Here is a 12,029-nt window from a genome sequence, read left to right as displayed (position 1 = left end):
ATAATCTGACTGACATCATAGCTCAGGGCAGTGTGTGCTGTGATGGATTCCCTCGTGTTACTTTGACTGAGACTTAAAGATACATTGAGCACTGTAGTTTACACCAGGTCATGCTGTTAAAATAACACCAATGTCACTGGTATACTAAAATGGGCATTATAAAACAGACAGTTCTCGCTCTGAAATCTGATTGGATGAGCATATTACAGAGCAGAAGCTGTATATTAATTGCAAGTTGATTGGTAACCATGAAACTAACCTAACTTTAGCTATTTGCTAAGCATTCATTTTTTGTTAAATTGCCATTATCGCTGTATTAGTATATGAGAAAAGCCTTTATTCATGCTAATGCACTATGTTAAATGGTGGAGCTGTTTTGGGAAATATTATTATTTTGAGTAATTTTATTTTTTATTATATGTCTTCTACTTCACTGTTTTATAAAATATTTGCATCATGCCCGACAACACCAAGGGTGAAATGACTGTAACATTGCTTTATTTGCTGTTTCTGTGATATTTTTACACTGTGGTAAAGTCTAAAACACTTTTCAACAGGAAAGGGCTAACAATGGAAATGTGTTTTTAAAAAAAGTAAAAGTAAAATCATTGAGCAACGGCTGGAAACAGGACAGTATTTCTTGAGGTCTGTAGACCGAGAGAACAAGAGCTTTCAGAGGGATGAAGCTCTGGGAATCTGTGCCAGCTCCGTTCCCAATCCAAACCAGACAAGTGCTACTCATTTCCTCAGACAAAACTACTTCGTCCTGAAGTGCCTCTCGCTGCGTACATACACACGTCAAAGCTTTAGGGATGACAGTCGCATTCTAATGGAGCGAGTCCCTGAAATAAACATTCGGTGTGTGAAGCACGTCCATGCACTCTGGTTTAACCCTTACATAAGAGTTATCAAGAGTTATCAGTCAACATGCTTTAATCTGATTTGATTATGTCATTCGCAGTGTTTCATCTGATTGCAGTACATTCCATCATAAAAGAATGAAAGTAATCAGTCTTTTGTTCTGTTTTTCTTCAGGTTGTTTTCAAAGTTTTTTATCCCCTCAAATCATCTCAGATCTGATTGGTTTGGTTCATGGCTTTTTTGTCTTGCCTTTTGAGAAAACGAATGAGAAATATACCTCCAGAAACAAAGCAGCTGAAAAAGTTGGTCATCTAACACACATACCTGTATAATGGGGCATGTTGTCACAGTTGTATAAAGCCTACTGTATCATATTTTGAGATGCACATTTCTAAGGCCTCTAAATGATCAATGTGATCAAACTCAGTTCTAAGGCACAATCTTCTATATGCCTTCTGTCGTCTGATTTATAGTTTATACTTTTTTAGAAAGTAAAAGGGTTTTTAGTATAAACGTCCACCTTCAGCTCGTGCTTCACATCTTTTTGCTGTGAAATATTTACTGATTTATATATAGTGAACCTAATAAAAAAAATGATATTGTTAGTAATATTTCAAAAGAAATGTTTACTTGATTATCCATGTATCATTTTTAGAAAATACATGTTCAAATGTGAGTATCATATATGAAACAGGTTTAGAGGAACATTTATTTTTTAATCTCTCAATCACCATTGCATTATATTGCATATGTTTTGCCCAACACAATAAAAACTAGCTGACCATAAAGCTAAGCATTTAAATATCATCTTACTAAGACATATTATTGTAAGATATAGTGTGACGACTGATATTTTTAAGCATTTTATATAAGTAGTCTGCTATAGATCTCATTGATTTACAGTACAAGCATCAAAATTTCATCTTTTGCCCATATAAATATCAGCAACTGCACTAAATTAAAAAATTTTGCTCAGTTTGGGCCTCTGAACAAAAATTAAGTGTTTCGTTCCCTCCTTTCAAGCCATAATATCAATATATAATATCATAATATAAGCCATAAAAGCATGATGTATCATATGTGATACTCAAAATAAAAAATAAATCTCTTTTTTACAGATTTTTTTAATATATATTTTGTCCAAAGCTTCAATAAGCTGTTTTTCTGACTATTATTTCACAATTGGCTATTTAAAAGCATTGCCATTAAATAGCCAGTAGTTTAAAAAGGAATGGTTTTGGTTTTGTCATTGCTTCAGATTAGTTTTATTATAAAACATTATTTTTTAAACTACTGTGTTGGCCAACAGATATTACATTAAAAAAATGTTTTATTAAATTACATATAATAATGGCAAGAAGAAAGAATGTTGACTTTTAAAAAATGTGCAGATTCCTGTTTTTTGTGTCTCAGATTCACTGCTATTATCATGGCGAGGTGGAGGGACACCTGGGGTCAGAGGTCAGCCTCAGCACCTGTACAGGACTCAGGTGAGTTAGTGGTCACGCCCTTCCTATATGGGACAATTTGTACATTAACTTCAGCTCGCAGCCTTCCACTGAGCTTAGGGACTGAAGTCAAGCATGGCCTGAGGAAAGGGCATTTAAATAACGACGTGTGAAGTTCGCCATCCTCCAGAGAATTTAATTATGAACAAGCACTCGTGGATGCTTAGGTTTGCCTTCATTACTGGAGAAGGGACATTCAGGTATTTCCACAAGTGAACAACAGGAAAAAAATGATCAATGATGCAAACTTCATAAATTATGAGACAAATAAAAATTCTGCTTTAAAGCAGCTCTACAGAGACAATAGTCATTATTCAGCTCAAGTCAGATCAGTGTTCATTCACTTCCATTCAATAACTGTGTCAATGTTGCAGAGTTCATCAATTATGAAACAAATCTGATTCAGCCAGGAGGAAAGTTGTCCCATAATAGTTTCTGTCAGAGCATCACCGTAATAACTTTATATGAACTGATCATGTGCCACAAGAGAGGCATAAAGCTGATTTTCACACTTCAACCTAGGGAGAATGAGAGCAGCCTGGACATGCAGGATTTATGAGTGTGATAAAGCGTCAAACATATCTCCGTCCCCAGAGCCACAGCGCTTATTGTTCAGCTCTTTATTTCACCTTGACTCACTCTGTGTGCCGCAGTAACCTGTCTCTTTCCGCCTGGCAGACACACACATGTCCGACTGAAACCAAGTCGCTCGCCACTCGGGCCAAAACAAATTGCTGCTGATTTTTTTTGGCGAGTGGGGTTTCCACAGGGATCTCGTGCAGTGGGAAATGTAGTTTTGAAACTTCTAGAAAAGCCCAAAGCACTGGCCGTTTCCCAGCAGAGGAGAATGTCACTTAAATTCAGCGTACAACTTGAAAGTGTGAGAAAGGTTTGCGGATGCGAATCCAAAAACCACAGAGCGGTAATATTAGAGCTCGGGGGAAGATTTATTTAGCCAAATATTGTACAAAATGGACCGTCTGCTGACCAACAGTGGCTTGGATGCTGAACTAAGCCGCTTTCCAAAACGCCACGCTGTCTTATATTGTGGGAAAATGAGAAACCACTTCCTCTCATAGAAGAGTTTTTCTCACATTCATTTGCCATTTTGTGTTATTATTGTAAAAGCTTCTTCTCTCGCTTATTTTCTGTGTCTTTCGGTGTGTAGTTCTGAGTAATCGTAAAATATTAGTGCATATGAACACATTTTTGAAAAGTGCTGTTCAAATAAATGACTATATTCTGCATGGTCTCTGAATTAATAAGAGGTCAAACTAAAAGCACTGTAATTATAGTAGAATTTGATAAAAGTAGCTCCACAAAAATGTCACAAATTGAATGCATAGCAGGAGGTAAAATCCTGTTAAAGTCCTGCTTTCTAACTTAAAAGCTTGAAAATGTTGTATTTACTTTATTTCCAAGAGATGCTGATTTAGAAAAGGATTGTGTGACATTTTATCTTTTGTGACAAAATATTTTGGGGGGTCAATATGTACATAGTCCAGACAATAAATCAGACCCCAAATAGATAAATTCAGTATATTTAAATATTATTTATCTCTATTTTGACACATTTTACTTGAAATTGCTAAAAAAAAATATGAATTGTTTGTTGATAAAATTGACTGTCAAACCAAATTATGAAAATATATGATATTAAAGTTGCATGTCAATTTGCTCATATTCCAAATTCACTGAGACTGCTGTATGTAATTGTTAATTCTGGTTACTTCTTGTTATGTCTATGATGCATGTATAATCGTAATATGAACAAATTGAAATGTTAACTGAATGGTGTTGATTGCCTCGTTCTACAGGGGACTGATTTCACTTGAACATAAAGTATATGTACTGGAGCCCATGCAGGAAGGAAACACTCATCGTCTTTACAGAGGAGAACATCTTAAATTCACACAGGGAACCTGCGGACACGGTCACAATATTTCATACCCAACCACTACAGGAGCCGTCTTCAGTTCTTACAGCAGAAGAGTGAGTAAAACAAAACCACAAACCTTCAAAGATTACAACTTTCAGCACACAATAGTCATTCATTAAACATATTCTCTAATGTGACATATTTATGAATAATACTGAATATTTAGCATTAAACAATGTAAGGTTGTTGTGCTTTTACCTATCATGATTAAAAGAGGGACACGAAACTATTATAAACATGTAGGAGGACGTCATAACATATCAAATAAAAACACTTTAGCAAACATTGGCGGAAGCATTGGCTCTTTTTGCTCGAACAATGACAGGCCAGTGACCATTTAAAGAGTTATGACCATTAACAAAAGAGCTAAGACTATTTGAAAGACTTCCCTTCAGCTTTAGGTCTATATTTATAAAGTTTACTGCACACTTGACTTGCACTATCCAGCCCCTTTTATTTTTATTTTTTCATAAAACATTTGTATTGTATTTTATTTATTTATGAAACATTTGTATTGTATTGTATTTTATTTATTTTTGTATTTTATTTTATTCATAAAACATTTTTATTGTATTTTATTTATTTTATCTCACATTTTGTAAATAAAATGGGTTGCTTTTAAAGTTGGTTTCTCAAGCATCCCAACACAGTAACATTGACCGAGCCAATGATGTCAGTTTGGGGCGGGACTATCAGTTTGCCTGACCAATGACAGACAGGCGGGGTGTTCAGGAAACCTGTTCAGGCTAGTGGTGCACAAGCTCACAGATCACTCTTTGTTTGGTCACTTTAAGGACACATCCAGTCTCCCGCCGTGGCCACTGAAGTCTTTTAATATGGCAGAAATGATCATTGTGTCTGAATGTTGTCATTGAGTAAAGGCTGACAGATTCTCTCTGTCAGAATCTTAATACAAACTGAGATGTATAATTCAGAAACAGGTTTTATTCTCTCTTGAAAAGGATTTAACCTGATGTTGCTGCTCATTGAATTAAGCTCCTGCATTTCATCAGATGTCATGGCTCAGCGATATCGTCTCTGTGTGAAAGTCAAGTGTTTTTTTTATTCAATTAGACGCTTATCAGCTTTTCTCTTCAAATCCGCAGCACAGGTGAAACAGCCTGTTAGGCATTACGACCCTAATTCTTCTCAACATGAAGCCTCACACAGATGAGTCCAGCCTTTTATTTCCATTCAAGTAAAACCAGTCACTGGAAACAATAAGAGACAGTTTCCATTGAGAGCGAGAGGAGTGATGCTGAATGGATGCTGACGACAAGGTCACCTTCATGATAGTCTGTCCTGTCCTATATATACTGTAAATATTTATTTAAAGGTCCCATATTGGACAACTTTCTGAAGTTTTAGGTTTTGATGTACTTAAGAATATATATTTGCGGTATATGTACCAAAAACCATCTCAGTATATTTTTACAGCTCCTTTCTCAGGAGCTCTGCTAAGAACAGCTCGATTTTGGCCTGTCAATTTAATATTCAAGAGCCTCTCTTCTGATTGGCCTATTGTTTTCTGAGTGACCCACCATTGGTGACTGAGTAGTTCTGACATCACAAATATTACGGAAGTCACAACAGCTCGTGAAAAGGCACAGCTACTTTATCCAGGCTGTGTGCATTTGTCTGTGGATCGACTGTTTTGAAACTTATATGGTAGTTACATAGTCCTAAGACCTCTTTTATCATGAAAAAAGCCAGGAAATTTCAGTTTTGACAATATGGGACCTTTAAATAAAGCCTAGAATCGATCAAATATTTTTTTCTTCACAAGCATCTGTCACTGATCGGATCCTGTTGCATGTGTTTTAAACAGCCTAAAAACACAAGACATCTGATTTGTCATGTGGTTCTTAATCAGATATAATAGCTTCAACACGGGCGGTTTGCTGGCCTAAGCTGGTTTAAGCAGGTGTTTATGATCTCCAGTCTAGCTGATGTTTAGTTGGTTTAGTTTGTCAACACGCTGGTATGACTCGAACACTCTTACCACATTCATTACTCTTAAAGGGATAGTTCACCCAAAAATGTAAATTCTGTCAGTATTTACTCACCCTCATGTTTTTCCAACCCCGTAAGACCTTCGTTCATCTTCGGAACACAAATTAGGATATTTTTGATTAAATCTGAGAGCTGGATCACTCCGCATAGGCTTCTAAGGGATTGAAACTTGTTCCCCGAAAAGTTATTAAAGACATCGTAAAAATAGTCCAAGTGACTACAGTGGCTCAATCTTAAGTTTATCAAACGACGAGAAAACAAAAAAAACAAAAATAAAGACTTTATTTCAACTATTCATTTCCTTCTCTGTGGGCCTCGAGTCAGTTAAATAGTGTAACAGCGCAGCGCTTCTGTTGTTGTACGTCACACGCATCACACACATGACCAGCGTCGGCCAATAGTGAGCCTACGTGTGACGTAGCTCTACACAATCACACTACGTTAACTGACTAGAGGCCCACAGAGAAGGAAATGAATAGTTGAAATAAAGTAGTTGTATTTGTTTGTTTTTGCACACAAAAAGTATTCTCGTCACTTGCTAAACTTAAGATTGAGCCACTGTAGTCACTTGGACTATTTTAACGATGTCTTTAATAACTTTTCGGGGCCGGCAAGATTCAATCCGTTAAGAAGCCTATGGAGGAGTGATCCAGCTCTCACATTTAATCAAAAATATCTTATTTCGTGTTCCGAAGATGAACGAAGGTTTGCCTGAATATTCTCATTCTAGAGCAGACGTTCACTTCACAGCTTGGGGATTTACTCCTTTTTACACTCCAGTGTTGAAATGAAAATTAGCGGTTATATTTGAGCTATGAAGACTTTACTAGATTAAATTTATACAACCACTAGGATATATGTATCATTTATATGCAGAATTAATGGGGGCTTGTAATATTTATTAGATTTTTGTAAAGCAAGCTGTTGTCACATACATGTATTGTGAGAAAGCAATTGTTGAAAACCAAAGAATTACCAATTAAAGAGTTATATAAACATAAAAGCTGAGAATAACAAGACTTTTCTCCTCAGCTGTAGCACTCAAACTTTTAAGAAGCACACTTGATGACTTCTTATTTTATTTTATTTTTTATTATTATTTAATTTTATTCACTTTTTTTATCATAGTATTGACTTTTATTCTAAAATGTATAAAACAGTGATAATGACGAATCAATAGGTGAGAATTGCTTGTAAGACATTTATAATATCTACCTGTATAAAAAACAAGTGGGTCTTTCACACGAGTAAATGCGATGGCCAGGCAATCCGAAGGCTGTTAAAGTGAACGGTCTTCTGGAACGCACATCGCTGCGGATCAGATGTATTTTGTGGGCAATGCTGAAACCAGAAGAGGATGTTCAGTCACACACTGATCTGTTAATAGAGGGCACGTTTGGAAGAGAGGTGAAGACATAACCTCTGTACCTTAAAGGCCATATAGACTCTTAGCTAAATGGGCCTTGGGAGATTTTATAAAAGGTTCTTGAGTGAAACCTCTATTAACTGTGTCCTTCAGAGGAAGAGGGCGAAGTTTAATCATGTTCTGTCTTTCTTTCCCTGCAGCATAAAAGAGACGCCCAGAGCAGCACCAAGCATGTGGAGCTGATCATCGTCGCAGACAACCGCGAGGTAATGAAGAGATGCTGTTGACCTCACACACATCTGTGACCTTCAATCATCCAAATCAGCGTTTCTAAACCAGTTGGTCGTGACCCAAAAATGAAATGCATTTCTGTTCTAAGTGGGTCACAGACATCAATGATGCTCAGTGCAAATAATAGCTAACCGGATTATACTGCATGTATATATAGATATGTTTATCAACAAGGATTTTGGCACAGATTCATTAGTCACAACTAGTAGAAGCTAGATGAATTATGCAGATGTCAACAGGTTGTAACATGCCCTCGTCCTCAAAAACCAGAACAAAACATGCGTTTAAAAGAAAAAATGAAATACAGATCAACGCAGTGTTTTATACGCTAAATTATTGGCTGCCAAAAGCATTAAACCAACAATTTACAAGAAGCGTTGGGAAACAAAACACTCAGACTAAGAAAAACCTGTTGGGAATCTGAACACGTCACAACAAATAATCAAAATGGAATTCATGCTAATATTCATAAATCTCAAAGAATAATATTAATAACATTGCACTAAATACATTTTTGGTATTGTGTTTTGGACACCACTTGATGTCCAATTGAAGTGTTATTTTACTATAATTTATTACTATTATAGGTATTATTAATATTTTAAATGAGCTTTTTAAAAAATATATTTTTAAATAATTGATTTATAGTCATTTTTATATGTGCTTTTGTAGTTTTTACAAATAATTCCAAATAGTTTTAATTTATTTAAATTTCATTTTTTATTTTTATTTCATTTAGTAATTTTAGTACTTCAACTTCAGCTTTCGGTAAGTTGGAAAGGCAACATATCTGCTTATTTTGATTTAGTTTAAGTTTTTCATCTAATGTTTATTTTATTTAGTCAGTTTAATTTCTATTAACAAAATGTTTTTAATAGTTATATTAAAATAAGCAAAACCAGCTGAACTACATCATTGCAGCTCCATACATCCTGACCTAAATACAAGGTCATCACCCCTTGGAGTTCAGGGAGTCAGGAGGTGAGAGGTCAAAGGTTAAAGCAGATTAGATTGTTTGTTTGCGCTGGAAGTGAAGACGTCCAGCTGTGATCACTTGACCTCTTTGTAGTTTGCCTGTTAAACAGTGTTTTTAATGTGCTTTAAGAAATGCTTTGTTGCCAAAATAACTTCTTTCTGTCATAGAGGCGCCTTTCAAATATCCTGTCATGTGATATTTTAAGGAAAAGAACAAAACCTGATCAATGGGTTTGTTGATTGAGCTTTATTTTCTACAGATGTACCTGTTGAAACCAGGAAGATGTTAAGGAAAGAGTTAGAAGTAGTGTGCATTTTTTATTGTCTTGCTAATTTTACAGCAGTCAAAGCTTCCTTTGAGGCAGAAATCATGAGTGACACATTTCCAATCCGTGCTTTTATTTTGAAAATCCGTTTTTACATCCACCGACTGACATTCTGGACATCAAACACTTCTGGTCATGTTTGGCTCAACATCTGTGTGCCGCTGCCCGTGGAAAATGGATTACCTCATGTGACATTTACCACAGTCGGCCAATGAATGACACATTTGGCTGCAGTTTAAAGACTTGTTTTCCTTTGCATTTCAGTATCAGAAACAGGGGAAAGACGTGGAGAAAGTGAAACAGAGGCTTGCTGAAATAGCCAACTATGTGGACAAGGTAAAATTGGAAATTAAAAATTAATACCACCACATTAGAGATCAATGTCTAACACACACAAACAGACACACGCACGCACACATACCGCCGTTGTTGTGTGTGTCCCTTTAAATGCAAATTAGTGCATTTGTTTTCTGTCTGGTTTGAGGTGATGAAAGGAGAAATGACTCAATAATGCAGATTAACAGGCTTTTTATTAATAATAAAAACAAAACAAAAGCTACCCCGAGGGGAAAATGTGACCAGCACTATAGCTTGACTTGACTTGAGTTGTCGACGATCTAGCACAGGACTGCAAACACAAAGAGAATAAATAAGGAGCAAACAAGGCAGTAACGAGGGAGGAAAGATGGGGCAATATATATATTGCTATAGTTATTTAAAATAAATGGTACTTGATTTGAATTTTTTTGCAATTATATTAAGAAATATATACACACATTAATTAACATTAATAAATCAAATAGGTGTAGGATCATTTTTGTAGGAAAATGCTTGTTAACTTGAAACTTGAATGTTAAATTTAAGTTAAGTCATTCTGATTTGCATTCAAGCCTTCGAACCAATTTATATATCTCTATTTCAATTTCTAATCTTTGTAATTATACAATTGTTCATATTTGTGCAACTTGTGTATCTAAAGCAAGATTTTGTTGGGTTTGAGTTCCTTGAAACATCTTTGCTGTTCTGGTTTAACCTGATTAGCTAATGTTAACGCTGCCATGTTTCAGTTTTACAGATCCCTGAATATCCGTGTGGCTCTGGTGGGGCTGGAGGTGTGGAGTGACGGAGACAAATGCTCCATCACACAGGATCCGTTTACATCTCTCCACGAGTTCCTGGACTGGAGAAAACTCAAGCTGCTCCCGCAGAGACCTCACGATAACGCTCAGCTGATCAGGTAACCGCTGAGAGCCGGCAGGTGGAAAACACACCGTGCGGTTTACCACTAGAATCTCAATGCACTTTTGCTTCCAGGAAATTGTTTCGCCATTTCTTATTTTCAAACGTTAAAAACTGCATGAGGTTTTATTAACATATTTTTAGTTAAAACACTTCATTTCTTTCAAAAATTTACCCAGGCTGATGTATGATGCTGTAGATAAACATCTATGTCACATGACTTCCTGTTTTCCCTCCTCAGTGGGGTTTATTTTCAGGGCACCACCATCGGCATGGCTCCCATAATGAGCATGTGCACTGCGGAGCAGTCAGGGGGAATCGTCATGGTGAGTGACATCTGTCAATCATTCCTGATGAATAATCATTTTAGAATGTTTGCATTCTAAAAAACGCTGGGTGTATCAACTCATGTTTGGGGCAAATATGGACAAACCCAAGCGTTGAGTTAAAAAAAAATCATTCAAAAAATGTTTTGGACACCACTGACGTACAGCAGTTGGGGTTTTCCATATTTGACCCAAACATGAGGTGATACCCAGCAATTTTTTTGAGTAGATGAGGTTCATCTATATTTTTGAGTATTTAAATGTTGTCAGCTATGTACTGTATATATATATATATATATATATATATATACAGTATATATATATACAGTATATATATATATATATATATATATATATATATATATATATATATATATATATATAAACAGCGTTGCTTAATTTGAAAGCAAAGAAACTTCATTTTGTCACATAATATCTCTGTTTTATGTACTTTAGTCGCATTGCAAGCATCAGGTAGTTCAGATGAGGACACTTACTCACTCAGCACGGACATCTAGAGGCGCTTCTACATAAATCAAACCAACACATTGATCACAGCACACGACGATTACATTCTACTGAGACACAAAATCAAAGCAGCTCTCAGAGATACAGAACGTCTGTGGTCAGAGGAAAGAGCCGCATGTGTTCTTGCTCAGCAAATCATTTGAAGTTGCAGTCATTAAACTGTTGACTTATTTATGGCTGGATACCTGACTAATAACACCTCCAGTTTAATAACACAAGCATTCGAAGCAAACTAATCGCTTTCGTTCTGCTTGCATAGAGTGTGTTTTTTGCTTTAAGGTTAGAGTAAATTGGACCATCTCAGTATTTGTGCTTCGATTGAGGAACCCATTATGTGGAGCTTCTCCATTATGGACCATGTGTCGCATGCAGTTTCTACCAAAACATTTTTTTCTTCTTCAGACGAAACAACAAAAGACATGCATGTTTTCTTCATTGACTCATTTGTCTGAGGCATTTTATTCCCTTTGGCCACCTCTTGCACATAAAAGCCTCAACATTTCACAGAAGTATGGCACGATCTCATGGCATTGCGTTCGGAGAGGTTTTGTCCTCATTTGACCATTTATCACTAAACATCATGAGTGATAATAGGACTTAAGCTTCATGAAAATGCAATTGATGGTAAATGAGATACACACATTATAGATGATTATG

General features: G+C 36.0%; 1 protein-coding gene across 4 annotated transcripts in view; it reads left to right on the top strand.

Moving 5' to 3' along the window:
• The window catches only part of adam12a (ADAM metallopeptidase domain 12a), a 118,527-nt gene that overhangs the window by 59,564 nt on the left and 46,934 nt on the right, over window positions 1-12,029 (top strand). For all 4 annotated transcript variants that reach the window (XR_013194379.1, XR_013194378.1, XR_013194377.1 and 1 more), the window contains exons 5-10: window positions 2,275-2,351; window positions 4,187-4,361; window positions 7,888-7,953; window positions 9,544-9,615; window positions 10,347-10,516; window positions 10,760-10,844. Coding sequence is in view for 1 of the 4 variants with exons in the window: in XM_077200236.1 (XP_077056351.1) it covers window positions 2,275-2,351; window positions 4,187-4,361; window positions 7,888-7,953; window positions 9,544-9,615; window positions 10,347-10,516; window positions 10,760-10,844 (645 nt within the window). In the remaining 3 variants the exon portion in view is untranslated. The remainder of the gene's footprint in view (window positions 1-2,274; window positions 2,352-4,186; window positions 4,362-7,887; window positions 7,954-9,543; window positions 9,616-10,346; window positions 10,517-10,759; window positions 10,845-12,029) is intronic.

The sequence above is a fragment of the Siphateles boraxobius genome, unplaced genomic scaffold, assembly GCF_051911475.1.
Source record: "Siphateles boraxobius isolate OS27281-9 unplaced genomic scaffold, OSU_SipBor_1 46, whole genome shotgun sequence".
Taxonomy (NCBI): Eukaryota; Metazoa; Chordata; class Actinopteri; order Cypriniformes; family Leuciscidae; genus Siphateles; species Siphateles boraxobius.
Note: the sequence above shows the minus strand (reverse complement) of the source record. Positions and strands in the feature narration are given on the sequence as shown.